The 21,988-nt window shown below is 47.4% G+C and overlaps 1 protein-coding gene across 2 annotated transcripts in view; it reads right to left on the reverse strand.

Annotated features, from left to right (window-relative positions):
• Positions 1 to 21,988, reverse strand: part of col5a1 (procollagen, type V, alpha 1) — a 357,252-nt gene that overhangs the window by 36,837 nt on the left and 298,427 nt on the right. For both annotated transcript variants that reach the window (XM_078550223.1, XM_078550222.1), the window contains exons 41-51: positions 21,204 to 21,257; positions 20,022 to 20,129; positions 19,330 to 19,437; positions 16,564 to 16,617; positions 14,898 to 14,951; positions 14,698 to 14,805; positions 12,189 to 12,242; positions 12,012 to 12,065; positions 9,727 to 9,780; positions 8,128 to 8,181; positions 1,486 to 1,593 (exon numbers count right to left, since the gene is read on the reverse strand). In XM_078550223.1, the coding sequence (XP_078406349.1) occupies positions 1,486 to 1,593; positions 8,128 to 8,181; positions 9,727 to 9,780; positions 12,012 to 12,065; positions 12,189 to 12,242; positions 14,698 to 14,805; positions 14,898 to 14,951; positions 16,564 to 16,617; positions 19,330 to 19,437; positions 20,022 to 20,129; positions 21,204 to 21,257 (810 nt within the window). The remainder of the gene's footprint in view (positions 1 to 1,485; positions 1,594 to 8,127; positions 8,182 to 9,726; positions 9,781 to 12,011; positions 12,066 to 12,188; positions 12,243 to 14,697; positions 14,806 to 14,897; positions 14,952 to 16,563; positions 16,618 to 19,329; positions 19,438 to 20,021; positions 20,130 to 21,203; positions 21,258 to 21,988) is intronic.

Below are 21,988 nucleotides of genomic sequence, written 5' to 3' on the forward strand. Positions count from 1 at the left end.
GCATCTGTAAATGCCAGCCTACGCTGGGGACTGGGTGGTGGCAGTGCAAGTTGTGTGGGGGATGACCAAGGGAGGGAGGACGGGTTAGCGGGAAGGGTGGAGCAGTGGCCGGGCGAAGGTGGAAGGGATAGTGCAGGCTGCCTGGGTGCCTTTGAAATATGGCGCCCGGACCTTTGACCCCATGAGTTAACGGTGGGGGTGGCAACTTCCTGCCAGCCCCCACCGTGAGGATTGGCGAGCTCCTCACAGATACACACGTACTGAACTGAACAGCACAAGATCATGCGTGGTTAGCCATCCCGTCCCCAGCGGGAATCACTCCCACTTCCGGTCCCCCCTACCGAACATAGACTCCAGGATGGAAGATTCCGGCCATTAACTCTGTTTCCCTTCACAGATGCTGCCTGACCTGCTGAGTATTTTCAGCATTTTCTGTTTTCATTTCAGATTTCCAGCGTCTGCAGTATTTTGTTTTTGTTCACGACGCAGTAAAATAGGATCAGGATTAAAGCAGGCTTCAGGAGGACAGAGACTGGAGAAGAGGGCAGACGGTTGGAAGACACAACTTTATGGGCCAGTATAATCTAAATGAAACTATTTTGAGGAGTCTGCAGATGCAGAAGGACCTTGGGGGGCATATTCACAAATTCTTGAAGGTGGTGGCGAAGCGATTGGGAAAACGTGTGAGATACTTGGGCTTTGTAAGCAGGGGCTTTAAATAAAAAACCATGTAAATCATGTTGAATCTTTACTCAATGTTTGGCCTCAGCTGGAGGATTGTGTCCAGTTCTGGGCTCCACACTTTGGGAAGGATGTCCAGGCCTTGGAGAGGGGGGCGCGGGGGAGATTTACTAGAATGTTCCAGGGATGAGGGACTTCAGTTCATGCAGAGAGACTGGAGAAGCTGGGATTGTTCTCCATAGAGCAGGGAAGGTTAAGGGAAAATTCAGTCAAGGTGTTCAAAATAAACGGGGGTAATGAAAATTAGGAGGAGTTTAGATAAAGCAAGTCGGGAGCCACCATTCCCTTTGGAAAGCAGGTCATTAAGAAAGTTCATAAATTTAAGATAATTGGCAAAAAAAGACTAAACCCAAAATGAGGAGAAGTTTCTTCACACAGAGGATTGTTATATCTGAAAACACCACTTGGAAAGATTGGGGGAAGTGGATCCCTTAGGAACTTTCAAAAGTATATGCAGCCTTTGGGGGTTAAAGCTGGATTGAGAAACAATGTCCCTTTCAAAGTGTCGGCACAGGCACGAGGGGCAGAAAGGCCACTCTCTGTGCTTGAAGACTGTATGATTCGATTAGATTGGAGCTTGACCTGCCATTAGATTGAAAGACGAGAAGTGAAGGAACACCGATTACTTGAGTGAGCTACAAAGAGAGGTTATGGAGGTTGTTTGCAACATTAAAGTGAGAGAACGAGAAGGACGAGGAAAGTACGAGAAGTGGGAGTGTTTGCTGCAAATGTGCGTATACTCACAGGGCTTCCCTTCGGGCCATCATCACCAGGAGGACCTTTTGGACCTGGAGGTCCAGCAGCACCAGATGGCCCAGATTCACCTTTCTCACCCCGTTCACCTTTCGGACCCTGCAGAGGATTTTAAAAATTCTTTAGTTGTACAGAATAAGGCAAACAATGTCTTTCAAATCTGCTTACAATTGACAGGTTAGCATACATAGAAACATTAAAACATGGAAAATAGGAGCAGGAGTAGGCCATTCGGCCCTTCAAGCCTGCTGCGCCATTCATCATGATCATGGCTGATCCTCTATCTCAATGCTGTACTCCCGCTCTCTCCCCATACCCCTTGACACCTTTAGAGTTCAGAAATCTATCTATTTCCTTCTTAAATATATTCAGTGACTTGCCCTCCACAGCCTTCTGTGGTAGAGAATTCCACAGGTTCACCACCCTCTGAGTGAAGAAGTTTCTCCTCTTCTCGGCCCTCAATGGTCTACCCCGTATCCTGAGACTGTAACCCCTTGTTCCAGACACCCCCAGCCAAAGGAAACATCATCCCTGCATCCAGTCTGTCCATCCCTGTCAGAACTTTATACGTTTCAATGAGATCCCCTCTCATTCTTCTAAACTCCAGTGAATACAGGCCTCATAAGCCCAATCTCTCCTCACATGACAATCCTGCCATCCCAGGAATCAGTCTGGTGAACCTTCGCTGAGCTCCCTCTATGGCGAGTATATCCTTTCTTAGGTAAGGAAACCAAAACTACACACAATACTCCAGGTGTGGTCTCACCAAGACCTTGTACAGCTGCAGTAAAACATCCTTGCTCCTGTACTCAAGTCCTCTCGCAATGAAGGCCAACATACCACTTACCTTCTTAACTGCTTGCTGCACCTGCATGCTTGCTTTCAGTGATTGGTGTACAAGGACACTCAGGTCCCTTGGTACATCAACATTTCCCAATCTATCACCATTTAAATAATACTCTGCAATTCTGTTTTTCCTACCAAAGTGGATAACTTCACACTTATCCACGTTATACTGCATCTGCCATGTATTTACTCACTCACTCAACCTGTCTAAATCGCCTTGAAGCCTCTTAGCTCCCTCCTCACTGCTCACATTCTCACCAGGTTTTGTGTCATCAGCAAACTTGGAAATGTTATATTTGGTTCCCTCATCCAAATCATTGATATATATTGTGAATAGCTGGGGCCCAAGCGCTGATCCCTGTGGTACCCCACTAGTCACTGACTGTCCCCTGAAAAAGACCCATTTATTCCTACTCTCTGTTTCCTGTCTGCTAACCAATTCTCAATCCATGCCAATATATTACCCCTAATCCCATGTGCTTTAATTTTGCACACTAACCTCTTATGTGGCACTTTATCAAAAGCTTTCTGTAAATCCAAATACACCACATCCAATGGTTCTCCCTTATCTATTCTGCTAGATACGTTCTCAAAAGACTCCAGTAGGTTTATCAAACATGATTTCCCTTTCATAAATCCATGTTGACTTTGCCTAATCCGTTGATGTTTTCTAAGTGTCCTGTTATCACATCCTTTATAATAGACTCTAGCATTTTCTCTACTACTGAGGTTAAGTTAACCAGTCTGTAATTTGCTGTTTTCTCCCTCCCTCCTTTTTTAATCAGTGGGGTTACATTTTCCACCCCCTAATCTGCCGGGACTGTTCCAAAATCTACAGAATTTTGGAAGATGAAAACCAACGCATCCACTATTTCCATGGCTGCCACATTTAGTACCCTGGGAGGTAGATTATCAGGCCCTAGGAATTTATTGGCTTTCAGTCCCATTAATTTCTCCAGCTCTATTGTTTTAGTAATTTTCTCCCCGTCCGGGGGGGGGTGGGGGGGTGAACTGGAGTAGGCACGGGCGGGCGCGCAGCTGATTGCCGCCCGCGATCGGCTACGCGCTGCCATTTTACATGGGCGGGCTAATTAAGGCCCGCCCAGTGTGACATGCACTCGGAAGCAGTCGGGGCCTGCGCTCTTTTGTGCATGGATGCAAAAGAGTGCAGAAATCTCCCTGAGGCACAGAGCTGCCTCAGGGAGGTTAGTTTGATTGTTATTCTTTGAAATAAAGAAAAAAAAAAAATTATTCAGATATGTCCCCTCATGTCACAGGAGCTGGAACATGTCACTGATTTTTAATAAAAATTTTCATTTGATTTATAAAGCCTTCATGAAACCTCATCCCACCTGTGGATGAGGTTTCATGGTAAATGCGAAGGCTGCCTGGGCTCTTCGGCAGCCATGTTAATTCTTTTAATTGGTATTTAAATGGCCTTAATTGGCCTTTGACAGTTCGGCGGGTATGTAGCCGACTCCGGTGCGCGTGCACCAAACTGAAGATTTGAATGATGCGTGGTGACGTCGGGACACACGCCCAATGTCACCGTGCATCATTTTACACGTCGGCGAGCGGGCCCCACCCCCGCATGCCGACCAGAAGATTCAGGCCACTAATTTCCTTCAATTCCTCCTTCTCACTAGACCCTTCGTTCCCTATATTCCTGGGAAGTTATTTGTGCCCTCCTCTGTGAAGACAGAACTAAAGTAGTTGTTTAATTGCTCTGCCATTTCCTTGTTTTCTATGATAAATTCTCCCCTTTCAGACTGTAAAGGACCTACACTTGTCTTCACTAATCCTTCTCTTTTTACATACTGATAGAAGCTTTTACAGTCTGCTTTTATGTTCCTTGCAAGTTTACTCTCATACTCTATTTTTCCCCTCTTAATCAATTTCTTGATCCTCCTTTGCTGAATTCTAAACAGCTCCCAATCCTCAGGCTTGCTACTTTGTCTAGCAACTTTATATGACTCCTCTTTGGATCTAATCTTAATTTCTTTTGTTAGCCATGGTTGGGCCACTTTTCCTGTTGTGTTTTTGTGCCAGAAAGCAATACACAACTGTTGCAATGCACACCTTCATTCCTTAAATATTAGCATTGTCTATCTACTGTATCTTTTAATGAAGTTCCCCAATCTATCTTAGCCAACTTACGCCTCATACCCTCGTAGCTTTCTTTGTTAAGATTTAAGACCCTAGTTTCAGATCAGACTACTTCACTTTCCTTCCTAATGAAGAATTTTATTGTGTTATGGTCACTGTTCCCTAAAGGACCCCGCACAACAGGATTATTAATTAAACCCTTCTCATTGCACAATAGCCTGTTCCCTAGTTGGTTCCTCGGCATACTGGTCTAAAAAAATATCTCGAACACACTCCAAGAATTCATCCACCACAGTATTATTGCTCATTTGGTTTCCCTAGTCTATATGTGGATTAAAGTCACCCATGATTACTGCAGCACCCTTGTTACATGCATCTCTAATGTCCTATTTAATGTCATCCCCTACCTTATCATGACTGTTTGGGGGGCCTATAGACACTCACACTAATGTTTTCTGCCCCTTGTTGCTTCTTAGCTCCACCCAGACTGATTCTACATCTAGATTTTCTGAGCCAATATCCTCCTTTTCCTTTTTGCCTGTCCATCCTCAATATCAAGTACCTTTAGATATTCAGTTCCCAGCCTTGGTCACCCTGCAGCCATGTCTCCGTAATCGCAATCATATGGTACCCGTTTTCATCTATTTGTGCTTTTAATATGTCTACCTTATTGTGAATGCTCTGTGCATTCAGATACAGTGCCATTAGACTTGTCTTTTTAACATTTCTACAGATCTGTTTTTGTACTGTGGCCCTATTTGCTGATAGCCCTTGTTTCCTCTGCCTTCCACTTTTGCTTTCTACTTTTCTGTTTTTCATTCCTATCTTTGTTTCCCTCTCGTGTCTCCCCGCTCAGGTTCCTATCCCCCTGCCAATCTCGTTTAAACCCTCCCCCACAGCACTAGCGAATATCCCTGCGAGGATATTGGTCCTGGTCCTGTTGGGGTGCAACCCGTCCAGTTTGTACAGGTCCCATCTTCCCTAGAATCGGTCCCAATGCCTCAGGAATCTAAATCCCTCCCTCCAACTCCATCTCTCCAGCCACGCATTCACCTGGTCTATTCTCCTATTCCTGATCTCGCTAGCACGTGGCACTGGGGGTAATCCTGAGATTATTACCTTTGAGGTCCTGCTTTTTAATTTTTTCCTAGCTCCCGATATTCTGCTTTCAGGGCATCATCCCTCTTTTTACCTATGTCATTGGTACCAATATGGGCCACAACCTCTGATACTACAGAATGTCCTGCAGCTCAGTGACATCCTTGACCCCGGGCACCAGGGAGGCAACACACCATCCGGGAGTCACGTCTGCAGCCGCAGAAATTTCTATCCATTCATTCCCCTTACGATAGAATCCCCTATCACTATTCCTCTCCCACTCTTTCTTCCCCCCACCCCCCTGCAGCTGAGCCACTCGTGGTGCCACAGACTTGGATCTTGCTACATTCCCCTGAGAAACCATCTCCCCCAGCAGTATCCAAAATGGAAAATCTGTTGGAGAGGGAGATGGACCAAGGGGACTCCTGCACTTCTTGCCTCGTGCTTTTACTCCGCCTGGCGGTCACTCATTCCCTTTCTGCCTGTACACTTTTCACCTGCGTGTGACCACCTCACTGCTATCCATGAAGATCTCATCCTTGTGGATGCTCCACAGTGACTCCAACTGCAGCTCCAGCTCTGAAACACAGGTTTTGAGTAGCTGCAGCTAGAGACGCTTCCTCCGCACATGGTCAACATGCATACTGGAAGTGACTTCTCACGTCGCACAGGAGGAGCATTCCACTTGGCTGAGCTACCCTGCCATGGACTTACCCTTAAATTACTTCCTTTACTTTTACTTCCTTTAGTTTAGAGAATATTAAGGACAGAAGAAATACTTGCCAGGTCATACTTACCAAGACGCCACTCTTCTTACTGAGGAACGGTAGAAAATGAAAGGATCACCTCCTTCCCTCTTCACTGAACTCTTTCTCTCACCAAACTCCAACTGAAGCACTCTAATGCAGCCCAAAGCAGCACTCCAGTGCAGACAATAGCATCACTGTAGTTGGCTTGCTTTTATGCTGTCTTAATCTAGCTTCTGAAAACTTGTTTAAGCCAGGTAACTAATTTACTAGCTGCAGCTGCAAGCAGAGCCTGTATAGCCCCGGTTTAAAAGCTGGACTAAAACTCACCTTCTCCCAACCCAAAGAGAGACTTTTAGTTACTTGCTAAATAAAGAAAGATTAGACTTTAGATAGAAAATTAACCCTTAAAAGTGCAGAGGGATGGGGGTGGGGGTGAGGGGGTGGGGTTGAGAGTGAGGGGGTGAGGGTGAGGGGGTGGGAGTGAGAGGTTGGGAGTGAGGGGGTGGGAGTGAAGGGGTGGGAGTGAGGGGGTGGGGGTGAGAGTGAGGGGATGAGGGTGAAGGGGTGGGAGTGAGAGGTTGGGGGTGAGGGGGTGGGAGTGAGGGGGTGGGGGTGAGGGGGTGGGGGTGAGGGGGTGGGGGTGAGAGTGAGGGGGTGAGGGTGAGGGGGTGGGAGTGAGAGGTTGGGAGTGAGGGGGTGGGAGTGAAGGGGTGGGAGTGAGAATGAGGGGATGAGGGTGAAGGGGTGGGAGTGAGGGGGTAGGAGTGAGGGGGTGGGAGTGAGGGGGTGGGAGTGAGGGGGTGGGAGTGAGGGGGTGGGGGTGAGGGGGTGGGGGTGAGAGTGAGGGGATGAGGGTGAAGGGGTGGGAGTGAGAGGTTGGGGGTGAGGGGGTGGGAGTGAGGGGGTGGGGGTGAGGGGGTGGGGGTGAGGGGGTGGGGGTGAGGGGGTGGGGGTGAGGGGGTGGGGGTGAGGGTGAGGCGGTGGGAGTGAGGCGGTGGGAGTGAGGCGGTGGGAGTGAGGGGGTGGGAGTGAGGGGTGGGGGTGAGGGGGTGGGAGTGAGGGGTGGGGGTGAGGGGGTGGGGGTGAGGGGGTGGGGGTGAGGGGGTGGGGGTGAGGGGGTGGGGGTGAGGGGGTGAGGGGGTAGGGGTGAGGGGGTGGGGGTGAGGGGGTGGGGGTGGGGGTGAGGGGGTGGGGGTGAGGGGGTGGGGGTGAGGGGGTGGGGGTGAGGGGGTGGGGGTGAGGGGGTGGGGGTGAGGGGGTGGGGGTGAGGGGTGGGGGTGAGGGGGTGGGGATGAGGGTGAGGCGGTGGGAGTGAGGCGGTGGGAATGAGGCGGTGGGAGTGAGGGGGTGGGAGTGAGGGGGTGGGAGTGAGGGGTGGGGGTGAGGGGGTGGGGGTGAGGGGGTGGGGGTGAGGGGGTGGGGGTGAGGGGGGTGAGGGGGTGGGGGTGAGGGGTGGGGGTGAGGAGGTGGGGGTGAGCTGGTATTTTCTGCACTCACTGTGATTGTGACTGGGTCAGTGATCAACCCCTCCATTTGTCCCTCTGAGTGACTCGTTAACACTTTGACCAAGATAAACTCTGATTCAGTTATGTTCAAACCCAGCACAGTCTACGCTCAAACTCTTCAACCGGAAACTATCCTGCCTCATCCTGTACTCCCGAGTTCCCCTTTGGAATTTACGCATTCTACTGTAAAAACAAGACTGCTGAACAGAGGTGGGGTTGTCTGGTCAGGGGGAGGTGGGAGTTAAGTAGGATACAGATCAGTGTGAAGGACAGAAACATTTTCATACACAATCGATAACTCAGTATAGGACAGAGAGCCAAGTACTTACTGGCATTCCCAAGTATCCTGGAGGTCCCGGTGCACCTGCTTCACCAGTATCACCCTGGGGGAAAATCAGACGTACATTGAAACATAGATACCACCGAGACAGGGCGAGTCTAGAAACTGCCAGTAAGACACAAGCTAAAACTGGCCCAGAGAAGGGCCGAATGGCACACCCTGCTGTGGATTTTATCATTTTATGAAAGCATCATCACTTTGGCTCAATCGGTCAACACACCTGGGTTCAAGGCTCAACACCAAAACCTGACCCATAGATTAGGCTGATGCTCCCGCTCTGTTACTGAGGGAGTGCTGCACTGTCAGAGGGTCAGTACTGAGGGAGTGCTGTGTTGTCGGATGGTCAGTACTGATAGAGTGCTGCACAGTCAGAGGGTCAGTACTGAGGGAGCGCTGCACTGTCGGAGGGTCAGTACTGTGCGGGCGCTACACTGTCGGAGGGTCAGTACTGTGTGGGTGCTGCACTGTCGGAGGGTCAGTACTGAGGGAGTGCTGCATTGTTGGAGGGCCAGTACTGAGGGAGTGCTGCACTATCAGAAGGTCAGTACTGAGGGAATGCTGCCCTATGAGAGGGTCAGTGCTGAGGGAGTGCTGCACTGTCTGAGGGTCTGTACTGAGGGAGTGCTGCACTATCAGAGGGTCAGTACTGAGGGAGTGCTGCACTGTCAGAGGGTCAGTAATGAGGGAGTGCTGCACCGTCAGAGGGTCAGTACTGAGGGAGTGCTGCACTGTCAGAGGGTCAGTACCAAGGGATTGCTGCACCGTCGGAAGGTCAGTACTGAGGGAGTGCTGTGCTGTCAGAGGGTCAGTACTGAGGGAGTGCTGCACTGTCTGAGGGTCAGTACTGAGGGAGTGCTGCACTGTCAGAGGGTCAGTACTGAGGGAGTGCTGCACTGTCAGAGGGTCAGTACCAAGGGATTGCTGCACCGTCGGAAGGTCAGTACTGAGGGAGTGCTGTGCTGTCAGAGGGTCAGTACTGAGGGAGTGCTGCACTGCCGGGGAGTCAATACTGAGGGAGTGCTGCACTGTCGGAGGGTCAGTACTGAGAGAGTGCTGTACTGTCAAAGATCAGTCCTCAGAATCACAGATTCTGTCAGAGGTAATTTCCCATTCATATTCAAATGCAGATTAAAATACGTTGTGTTATTGTAATGATCTTGCTCTCATTTACTGTAGAAGACACAAGGCACTAATCACTCATAAGGGATTGGGTACACACTTTGTGGGTTCAGCTATTTAGACTAGACACATGAAAACAGTTTTACATGGGTAGAAAGCTTGAAGACATCAGCAGTAGAGCTGTGTGTGTGCTCCGCTCACAGGCAAAAAGTGAAATTGTTACTGGATCACATGACACACTTCCCTTCTAGTGATGTCATGCTGCTGTCTCTTAAAGGCAAATTGTTAGCAAATATATCTCAAAACATCTCCAACTAGCAATGGCCCTAATTAATAGACTTCAAAATTAACACCATACTTTGTGAGTTGACCCCAAGTCAGTCCCAGTACTGGAGTGTAACGTTAAATAACTCCATAAAGACACACATTCAGAGAATTCTGTAAGAGAAACAGGAAGTGAGGAAACTACCTTCTCGCCCACTGCTCCGGGATTACCAATTCCTCCAGCAGGACCTTGTGGACCCTGTGATATAAACAATACATTGGGTGTTAAGACCGGGTAAGACAGGAAGTTAGAGTGTACGGTTCCTTCTGAAAACTGGCATTCCTGTAGGACTGGACCTTGTGCTTTTACTTTCCATCTCAAGTCAGACTAATGGGATCTTTACACTCATCAGTTGAACACCCAAAAATAAACACAGCAGAAAACAGGAACTTGTTGCTTACACTGTCTCCCATACTCCATATACCACGTACTTCTCGTCAGGATTGTGTTTGTGAATTTGATGTCTCCCCATAATTCGGGGATATTGTTTTTAATCCTGCATACAGTCTCACGATCTTTCCCTTTCTCTGCTGCCCTTACAGCTCGCTCAGTGAAACAAATAGCTATTGAGGTAACATTAGGCACTGTGAGCATCAACAGGCTCCCTGCTCTCTGCTGGGTTGGCTTCTTTCCACTGGATGGTTGCACTGCTGCTACTATTGATCTCCTTGTCATCGAGTGATATCAGGACAAGTACAGCACGGGGGTTAGATACAGAGCAAAGGTCCCTCTACACTGCCCCCATCAAACACTCCCAGGACAAGTACAGCACGGGGTTAAATACAGAGCAAAGCTCCCTCTACACTGCCCCAACATTAGAAAGTGCCTTCTGCTGCTCAATCTCACACTTCATTTCCCATTTCCAATACAAGAGATTTTTATGATCTCCGCAGGATGCTGCAGAATCTGTTTGTCTGACCTATTGGTACTGAAAGAAAAATAGAAAATGCTGGAAATACTCAGCAAGTCTGGCAGCGTCTGTGGAGAGAGAAACAGAGTTAACGTTTCGAGTCCGTATGACCCTTCTTCAGACCCTGAGGAAGGGTCATACGGACTCGAAACGTTAACTCTGTTCCTCTCTCCACAGACACTGCCAGACTTGCTGAGTATTTCCAGCAATCTCTGTTTTTGTTTCAGATTTCCAGCATCTGCAGTATCTGCTTTTATTTTACTGTTGACACTGGGTTTGTGCTGTCCAAGCTTTTGAGGAGGGGTCCAAGTATGGTTACCAAGAAACTGAATTTATTGCCAAATTCAATCAGAGTTATTGTCCGAACTTCCAGTTTGTTGTGATCCTGTTCTTCTCTAATCGTGAGGCCAGAGCTAATTATTTTTTTCATTCATTCACGGGATGTGGGCTTCACTGGCTGGGCCAGCATTTATTGCCCATCCCTAATTGCCCTTGAGAAGGTGGTGGTGAGCTGCCTTCTTGAACCGCTGCAGTCCATGTGGTGTAGGTACACCCACAGTGCTGTTAGGGTGGGAGTTCCAGGATTTTGACCCAGCGAAAGTGAAGGAACGGCGATATACTTCCAAGTCAGGATGGTGAGTGGCATGGAGGGAAACTTCCAGGTGGTGGTGTTCCCATCTATCTGCTTCCCTTATCCTTCTAGATGGTAGTGGCCGTGGGTTTGGAAGGTGCTGTCTAAGGAGCCTTGGTGAATTCCTGCAGTGCATCTTGTGGATGGTACACACTGCTGCCACTGTGCGTCAGTGGTGGAGAGAGTGAATGTTTGTGGATGGGATGCCAATCAAGCAGGCCGCTTTGTCCTGGATGGTGTCAAGCTTCTAGCTGCAATCATCCAAGCAAATGGGGAGTATTCCATCACGCTCATGACATGTGCCTTGTAGATGGTGGACAGACTATGGGGAGTCAGGAGGTGAGTTACTCGCTGTAGGATCCCTAGCCTCTGACCTGCTCTTGTAGCCACAGCATTTATACGGTTAATCAGCCCACATCCAATTTTCCAGCAAGAGTGCATTTTTGTTCACATGTAATTAAATTGTTGCATTTAAAGGGGAAACTAGTAAGCAGCTGAGGGATTTCCATCGCTCCACCATTGGTAGCTGTGCTTTCAGTTTCCTGGACCCTGGGCTCTGGAATACCCTCTCTAAACTTCACCATTTCTCTCCCCCTCCTTCAAGATGCTTCTTAAACCTCTCTCCTTGATCAAATGTTTGGTCACCTGTCCTAACATGTCCTTTTGTGGTTTAGTCTGATTTTTGCTCCTGTGAAATGCTTTGGAACATTTTACTATGCTAAAGGCGCTATACAGATGAAAGTCACTGTAAAATTAGATGGACAATCTCGACAAAACACTGACCACAATTTTGGGGCTGATTTAGAACGTAGTTAGGGTGAGGTTCCTGCGACCCAGTGTAACTATGGCTACAGAGGAGGATAAACTATTCAAAGGGGGAATACTCACATCTGCCCCAGGAGCACCAGACGGGCCTCGGGGTCCTGGAGGGCCAGGTGGACCCTGGGAATAGAAATATTGGACAGGTCAATCACATTATTGTCGCAAGGTCACTGAAGCATAAACACCACAAAGTTAATATGAAAAACAGCCTCAGTGAAGCTTGTTATGTAAAGACATACTTACCATTGGCCCCACATCACCTGTCTCACCTTTTTCACCTGGTGGGCCAGGTAACCCCTGGAAAAGATTTGAACATACAGTTATTATGTCAATAACTTCAACAGAGGAACATTCCTGCTGCCCATTTTCCATGGAGGAGTAATCCCACTCCTCCCGACCCCCAACTGCTCTTCCCCTAAAATGCTGCAAATTTCTCCTTTTCCAGTATTTCTCCGATTCCCTTTTGAAAGCTCCTATTGCATCTGCTTCCACCGCCCTTTCAGGCAGCGCCTTCCAGATCACAATAACTCACTGAGTGAAAAAAATTCTAAACTCCCCTCTGGTTCTTATGCTGGTTACCTTCAATCTAATTCCCTCTGATTACCAACCCTTCAGTCAATGGAAATAATTACTCCTTCAAACTTCTCTGTCATTTTGAACAACTCAGTTAAATCTCCCCTTAACCTTCTCTGCTCCAAGGAGAATAATCGCAGCTTCTCCAGTCTCTCCACATATCCAAAGTTGCTCATTCCTGGAACCATTGTAGTAAATCTCCTCCATACCCACAACTGGACCTTCACACTCTTCATAAAGTGTGGTTCCCAGAAATGGACACAATACTCCAGCTGAGACCTAGTGATTTATAAACGTTTAGCAATAATTCCTTGTTCACAATTCCTTGTTCTTAGTACTCTGTTATTAAATTAAAGGATCATTTATGCTTTCTAACAGTTGTATGAAATTGTTCTGTCATTTTTAGAGCCATAGGCCTGAATTTTACCTTTGGCAGGTGCCCGCGATTGGCGGGCCCAGGAGTGGCCAGGAGACAGGCCCCTAACCGCAATCGGCCCCCAACTGCGATTTCACGCTGGTCGGCCAATTAACGGGCAGCCAGTGTGAAACGCGCGCTGAAAAGCTCAGCGCTGCCGGAGTGGGGGCGGGAGGAGGGTGAGTGATGACATTTCCGTGGGCGTGGGTGAGCGCTGTGAGAAAGCTCCCTGAAGGCAGACAGCTCCCTCAGGGAGCTGCAGAGCTGAAAATGCTAAAAACAAAGGTTTAAAAAAGCTGCAAAAAAATGCCCATGCATCACAATCAATCACCTGAAAATATAACGGATACAAATGCTGTCCACAGATATTTATTTTTATTTTATTTCATAAAGGAAATTTCACCTGGCCCTTGGATGGGGTTTGATGAAAAATGCAAAGGCCGCCTGGTCGATTTGCCCGTTCGCCAACTGTAAGGTTGGACGGGCAACACAAAATTGGAGACAATTGCGCCATAATGGGCTTAATTGCTCTCCTAATTGTCAGCGGGCACGCTTCCGGCTTTTACACGTGCCCGCCGAGTGAAATATCGCACAAGTGCGCAATGATGTCGAGACGTTCACCTGACGTCTTCTTGCAGGATTTTACACCTGATTGGGTCACACGGCCACCTGTGGGATGTAAAATTCAACTCATGTATTAATTTGTAAAGGACACTAGTTAGGCCTCATCTGGAGTACTGTGTCCAGTTCTGGGTGCCATATTTGAGGATGTGAAGACATTGGAGAGAGTACAGAGGAGATGCACAAGGCTGATTCCAGGGATGAAGAACTATAGCTATGAGGATAGATTGGAGAGGTTGGGACTGTTTTCCTTGGAGAAAAGAAGGCTGAGAGGAGACTTGATAGAGGTATTCAAGATCCTGAGGGGTATGGACAGGGTAAATATTGAGAAACTGTTCCCACTCAAGAGAACATCAAGAACTAGAGGGCACAGATTCAAAATAATTGATAAAAGGTGTAAATGTGACGTGAGGAAAAATATTTCCCCCAGAGGGTGGTTGGAGTCTGGAACAAACTTCCTGAAAGGGTGGTGGAGGCAGGTTTGATCGAGATATTCAAAAGGGAATTGGATTGCTACCTGAGAAGGTTACAGGGATAAGGCAGGGGAGTGGGACTAGGTAGAATGCTCTTTCAGAGAACCAGTGCAGACTCGATGGGCCAAATAGCCTCCTTCTGCACTGTAAAGATTCTGTGATGTTCTTAAATCCCCAGGTTTCTCTGCTCCTGCACTTCGTTAACTTTCTCTTATAATTCCTACCAAAATACCTTGCCTATGTTTTTAAAGTCGTGAACAGGCGGCTGCATTATGTCAGTCATTGCACCCGACTCATGCATGCAGGATGTCACACTGAGATTTTAACATTAATTTAACTCCTAAAGCAGTCACAGGCCGGGGAGAAATTGAGTGCCTCTTTCTGATCGCTGCGTTGGGGTGCTTTGACAATAAAGATCAGAGTCCGTGAGGTATTAGAGAAGGAGCACTACAGCAGGAACATAGGCTGGAGCACAAACTGACCACTGGCCCATGAAGCCTGTCCAGACTCTGTGCCTGATTGTCCAGCAGAAATGTACTGATTCCAAAGGCTTCTCAAGCAAACCAACACATTGAATTAAAGGTTGGGATATGAATGGGCAGCTTGTAGTTATCTCCAACACTGGGGTGTAATACAGGCAGATAGATTGAACAGGTAGGCCATAACTTACCTGAAGACCAACTGGACCAGGAGGACCATGGAAACCCCTTGGACCTTCGTCACCTTTCTGGCCAAAGAGACCTTGCTGCCCTCTAGGACCAGGCTCACCATCAGCACCCTAGAACCACAAGCATGGCAGCATTGTCAGCACTCCACCCAGTAGATTCTTGGTCTAATGTAGCAATGCAAGAAAATAACCAAGATACTCACAGCTGGCCCAGGTTGTCCTATGGGGCCTTGAGGTCCTGAAGGACCAGGTGGACCCTGTAAACAGAGTATCAGACAAGCATCTTCAGTAAGAGTTATCACATTCATTACAGGGTCTAACCTAAAGTTCAGAGGCTGAGATCGCCGATTGGAGAAGATTATTTGAACAGCCAGTAGTTAATTACATTATTTGTGGGGTGTCCATGGCTGTTTAAACAAGCCGGAGAGCTGCAGCCGAAAATTGCCCCCCATTCAGCTTCGGGCAACTTGGGGATAAAATGCAGCTTCAGGGAGACACAAAAAGCCATAGAAGAATAAATCAGGCAATGCTCTTTATTGGGCAGACAATCGCAGCACCATTTGAATTTTACCTCCATTGCTCCCTGACATGGGCAGATCCAGAGCCACACTCCGTCCAGGTTGGAGCCAGGTGAGCACACCTTTCAACCCTATGCTGCAGGTAAATCTTGTGGAATGATGGGACACTACATTATTAAACATTACCCCCCTCAAAGGCCTTCGAGGAAGATTCCAATCGAGTCAGGATAAGTTCTCTAAACACCTGGAGCCAAACGTTGTCCCTTTGTGTCTAAGAGTTGGACACAGGTGCAGGGACAGCAGCATGTACAGAGGTTTCTCCCAGCTCTATCATGTCACCCATTTTTATCAGTTATGGACCCTATTTTCTCCTCAGCATTTCCACATCAGAATACAGACATATATTCCCTAGGGACTAAGTATAGAGTTTTGACTCTTTGTGGGTTGAGTTATGACCAAGTTATTATTTTAACCTCTCAGTCCATGGTAATATCTCCCCAGCTTAGTCTAGGTTGAGAGATATATTATGTGACCAGGTCGAAGAGGGATATTATATTATCTCAGTTGGCCACATCCACAAGTGTTGGCTAACATTCAGTGCGATTGTCTCTCTCATCTCTGAACCAGAAGGTTATGGGTGCAAGTCCCACTCTCGGGCCTTGAGCACATAATGCAGGCTGTCAGTAACAGTGCAGTAACTGAGGGAGTGCTGCACTGTTGTAGGCCCTGTCTTTTGGATGAGACACTGAACTGGGGCTCTCTCTATTCTCACTGATGGACACAGAAGATCCCACAGCCACTATTTTGAAGAAGAGAGGAGAGTTCTCCCCGGAGCCCTGAGTCAATACTTATTCCTCAACCAACATTACTAAAAACAGATTACCTGTTCGTTATCACGTAGTTCTTTGTGGGATCTTGCTGTGTGAAAATTGGCTGCCGCGTTTCCTACATTACCACAGTAGCAACACAAGCAATTCATTGGCTGTGAAACGCTTTGGGACACCCTGAGGTTGTGAAAGGCGCTATAAAAATGCAAGTTCTTGGTTTCTTTTACCTCCCCACGATGAAGCGGCTCACTGGCCTGGATGCTTTTGAAAAAGGTTTTCTTGGAGTGATGAAGCACTCAGGGCCAAATGGCGACACCTGCCCTTACCTGCAGAGTGATCACTAACAGAAAGAGTTGGTGTGTGGAGCACCAGATATTAAAGCATTGTCACACGGCTTTCCATAAAAATATCTGCACTCGACCAACCTGAACAAAGCTGGGTTAGGTGGCCAGTTAGATGGCTCTGGTTTGGACGGAGGGTCCGTTCCGAATCAAATACATACACTCCACGATGGCGATTCTCACCTGTTCACCCTTGTCACCTTTGCTCCCCTTTTGTCCTGGCTCACCAGATTCACCCTAATAGGAGAAATGAGGAAAAGTCAAGGGTCATTGGTCCTTAAACAAACACATTTCCATCTGCCACTCGCTCTCACTTGCTTCCAGTGTGAGGTAATTCCTAGAATCACATAATCCTACAGCGCTTGCCCATCGTGCATGTGCTGGCTCTTTGAAAGAGCTATCCAATTAATCCCACTCCCTCCACCCCATCCCCCCGCCCCCAACACTTTCCCCATAGCCCTGCCAATGTCACCTTTTCAAGTAATTATCCAATTCCTTTCTGAACCTGATTTCACCGCCCTTTCAGGCAAGGCATCCCTTAAATGAAAATATTCAATGTTCCAAGGGCCTTTACTGATGATAGAATGACTGTGAATTAAGAATCGAAATGTGACAGTCTCTGATTTTAGGATTAATATTAAACCTGATCATTCACCTGTATCACTTCCAACTCGAATCATTAACCTATTGTGATTGGTGCTCTTCATTCACTGTGAAATTAACTAATTGGCTGCATAATCTTTTAAAGTTCTTTTTCATTTCTTTCAAAGCTCTGCTGTCCTCTATCCTAATTTGCACCAAGTCCCGGACACCCATCACCCCTGTGCTCATGGATATACTAAGGCCTCCAAATTTCAATTCTCATCCTCAAGATCAAATTCCTCATGGCCTTGCTCCTCCCTATCTCTGTAACTTCCTCCAGTCCTATAGCTCCCCATGATCTCTACACTCCTCCCACTCTGCTTTCCCCACTCCTGTTACCCCATCATTGGTGACTGTGCTTTCGTCCTCTATACCCTACGTTCAAGAATTCTCTCCCTAAACCCCACTGTATTTGAGGCCCCTCCTTAAATCCCATCAATGTGACCAAGGTCTGAATTTTCTTACAGACTAAAATGGCGATCTGGAAGTGTCCCGGTAGCAGAAGGTCTAAAACTGCCAGAGTTCTTTAGAGAGGTAGGATACCCTTTTGAATATGGTCCTGGAACACCTTTGGGAGATGTCAGGTGCCCTTTGGGGTTGTTAAAATCGGACATGAATGTGCATTAAAAAGTGTGTTAGCACATTGGAACTGTCAAGAGACCTGTCAAGTTGTCGAGGGATTTAAATCTCCTGCACTTTAAATATTTGAAAAAAACTCTCTGGAGTATTTTTAAAAAAATCAGTGCTTCCTATTTCACTCTATCTGTTGACATAAGCCTGAGGGCATTCATTACAGGAATAGTGCTGCATGACGGATTTCACAGCCTATCATTACCACAGTAGAATGTGTGTCAGTTCACAGTTTGATTGACAGTTCCAAGTGGTTATAAACTCTTTGAAGTGGGACTGTGAATACAAATGTTTGTTTTCATAAGGGATTAAAGGAAGTTAAATGTAGTGAATGGGTTTTTAATCATTGAGAGTGTTTTTTTAAAATAGTGAATTTATTGATAGAGCTTTATTTAATCCCGGCATGGCTCCTGAGGTCTGTGCATGGTGGATAATGGGCGAGTTGTCATGGAGGGTATAAGGGGAAAGGGTAGTGAGTGGTTGGCATGGGTTGGCATGAGTTGGCACTAAGTTGACGTAGGGGCTATAAAGGGTCAAGAGTGTGGGTGGGCAGCATTGAGGCTATAAACTGCCATGGGAGTTGGGTGGGGGGGGCATTAGGTAGCATGGGTTGGCATGGATGGGACATGGGGAGTATGTGGGGGTGGTCAGCGGGTGTGAGGGGTGATGGTGGGAGAGTTGTCTTTTGTTTTATTCAGTTTTTTCATATCTTTGGCAGAGTGCCAGAGCACTGAGGCCAGCCCTCGCTCAGCCCGCCTCCGCACCCGGCAACAACTGAACTCTTTCCAGTGTTGCCCACCATGACTCCCATTTTCACCCATTACCACGCCCCCACCCCCATACCCAAACTTTTTCCTGGGTCGGATTCATGGAGTTGGGAATTGTCCCGACTCTATGCTCTCGACCCCGGAGTGAAAATTCAGGTCTAAGTCTTTGCCCACCCTTTCAAACATCACCTTCTTTACCCTAGTACTTATTCTATTGACTCACAGGGGCACTGTTATTCTTTTGATGCAGAAGCAGTCCATTCAGCCCATCTGGCCTACGCCAATGTTTATGCTCTATATAATTCCCTGCCGCCCCCTCTTCCTCTCACCCTATCACCATCTCCTTCTATTCCTTTCTCCCTCATGTGTTTATCCAGCTTCCCCTTAAATGTATCTATAAAATTCATCTTAACCATTTCCTAAGGTAGTGAGTTCCACATTCTCTCCACTCTCTGGATAAAGAAGATCCTCCTGAATTCCTGATTGGATTTATTAGTGACTCTCTTACATTGATGGCCTCTAGTTCTGGCCTCTCCCACAAGTGGAAACTTCTTCTCTGTGTCTACCCTACCAAACATCTTCATTAGTTTAAAGACCTCGATCAGATCACCTCTCAGCCTTCCCTTTTCTAGGGAGAAGAGCCCCGGCCTGTTCAGTCTTTCCTGACAATTGTAACCTCTCAGTTCTGGTATCATCTTTGTAAATAATTTTGTATCTTCTCCAGTGTCTCTATATCCTTTTAACAATGTGGAGACCAAGACTGTGCCCAACCTAATCAAGGTTGTATACAAGTTTAAAATAATTTCTGAGTTTTTCAATTCTCTATCGCTCTAGAAATGAACCCCAGTGTTGCACTGCGTCGCTATTTTTAGCGAATCATCCAATTCTGATCTGCTCATTGTGTTCGCACCTTGTCTCCATCTTCACCAGGTGGTCCCGATGGTCCAGCTGGACCTGGGAGGCCGACTGGACCCTGAATTCCATCTCGACCTGCTGGTCCCTGAGGCCCCTTCTCGCCCTGTAAGTGGAAGGAGAGAGGAACATTGAAGAACGAGCAGCTTGAAAGTACAACCAAACCCAATATGTCTGATGCCGTTTAAATGCCAATATGTTCAACTGTTGTTAGGTCAAGGATTCTCAAACTCCTTCACTCTGCGTCTGATTTCCTGGGCTCCGACAGTTGATTAAAGGCAAAGGCTTGGAACACTGATATAGTGATGGTCGTCTGCTCCTCGATGTCTGTATTTGCTATTTGTGTTCCGAGCACAGTGCAGTGAATCTTCCCTCCAACCAGTCTGATAAAGGAGCCAGGCAGATCCTTATGGTAGTCCCTGCTTCGAGTGTCAGCTGGATATTCAAGCAGGAACTCAGCTCTGAAAAACCTCCAGGAGACTGTACAGAGAACACCGAGGATAGGCATGCAACAGGAGAGAGGAGCGTGTATGGAACATTGTAAAAGCACAGTGTACACAGAGAAAAGTACATTAACAGTGTATACAAATGAAGGTACATAGTGGATTGACATTGCACACGTAGCAAGGTACACATAGACGATATACAGAGTGACTATTGATTGGTTCAGTCAGGAGAAGCTGTACTTACAGGGGCTCCCTTTTCACCAGAAGGGCCTGGAGGACCTTGAGGCCCAGGTCGTCCTGGGAGACCAATTGGTCCTGCTGGCCCAGCCTGTCCACGGTCACCTGGAGAGCCCTTTGAAGAAAAAAAAACAAATTATGGTTAAAGGCTGAAATGAAAATGTCACCCATAATCCTGGACTTTATAGATACTTAACTATGATAGGAGGGGCACAGGGATTGGGCCTGCAAGGAGGGGTCGTATGGATAGGCACACAGACCCTGGGTCACACATTCATCTGTTGACTGGTCCTTACCAGCAGAAACCTGAATTTTATGCTTTGATTTCACAGTGTGATTCTCACGTTTTCTGACCTTCCCCACTTTTTTTATATTTAGAGGTTTCCTGTCCTGCCCCAGGTGAAGCCAGGTCCTGAGCCAGTTGGAGTTGTGCGACAGGCCATCACTCTCCCCCCTCCCCAAATGAACTGCCCCCCGCCGAGGGCCGTTTTCTGAGGGGGAGGTTTGAGCGCTTCACCTGGGCTCTGCTAGTGCCTCCTCTCAATTCATCATGTTTGGATCCACATTCTGTCACTCCACAGGGACCTATGGAAGTGCTGGCATTCCACCATGTTTCTGAAAGACAGCGGACGCGTCTCTTCACATTAATCTCTAAACTTCCTTATAAAAACCTTTCTCACTGATATATGGGTAAATGTTCCAACTGCACCTTCTTGGGCTGGTGTTTGTCCATTTGGACTGGACATTGGTTATTCACACACATCATCTGTGGTTGGCTGTCCAAAAACATTCAGAATCATGGGTTGCACATGGGCTATTTTCTGATACATTTATGGGTGTGAGGGAATGAGTGAGGAATCAAGAACCTACATCCAGCACTGCGCGGCAAAAGCACTTCATTTTATATTGGTTCCAGAATTAGCCCTGTACCTTGGTGAGTCGCCTATCCTCCAGGATCAACCTGCAATCTCCAGGAATTAAAGATAAAACTCCCAGACACGTGTGTATTTCTCATGTTTAACAACACTTTGGTTTATTGGTTATGAAAATATTGGAGTTTGTGGAAATAAAATCCTGTTTGACCTCATGGGGGCGTTGGGGAGGTTTGGAGGTGGGAGGTCAGGTCAATCAAGATTGGAAACACAAATTCTTCAGCATGGGCTCTTCACTCCAGGCATTTCTCACTTACCAATGGCCCTGGGGGCCCAGGAGGACCTTCACTGCCTTTCAAACCGATCTGACCCTGTCCACAGAGAAGAAATAAGAATCAGTGCCGATCCACCAAATGTAAGACCACAAGAATTCGGAGCAGGAGGGAGGCCATTCAGTCCCTCCAGTCTGTTCAACCATTCAATAAGATCACAGCTGATCTTCAATCTCAACTCCACTTTCCCACACTAACTTCACATCACTGAAGATCAAAAAAATTGATCGATTGCTGCCGTGTATACACAGGGTAAGCCAAGTAGGCTGTGATGGTTGTGGCGATGGGTTGGTGGGGTGGCTTAAATCTACACTCCCTCGTTTTGGACTTGTTAACGATGTCACATTGGTGTCGAACGTGGCCTTCACACCATTTTGTTGCCACGAATCCACAGTAACCACGCCCCGGGGCTCGGAGCACCTTTGCAAGGTTTCACATACTCCTAATTACACTGAACTACATTAATGAGTTATAAGAGAGGAAATTCCTCCAGCTCTTTACACAGGGAAATGGGCTTCCCAACACAATTCCAGGAAAGTGACAGAAGCCCTGAGGAAATTCACCCCCAGATACAGTTCCCAGTAATCTCTTTGGGGGGGTTACGGTCCGGTTCAGAATGACAGGAAGGGTTCTCCACGTAGACCCATCATTCCACCTTTCCTGTTTAATCCATTGCCCTGACACCGTCACTCTGGAACAGCACCCCTCTGAAGCCCATTTCCAGCCTCCCCAATCTTTCCGAAAATACAATGAAAATATATTTTTCAAAT

The sequence above is a fragment of the Cetorhinus maximus genome, chromosome 10 (genome assembly GCF_964194155.1).
Source record: "Cetorhinus maximus chromosome 10, sCetMax3.hap1.1, whole genome shotgun sequence".
Lineage (NCBI taxonomy): Eukaryota > Metazoa > Chordata > Chondrichthyes > Lamniformes > Cetorhinidae > Cetorhinus > Cetorhinus maximus.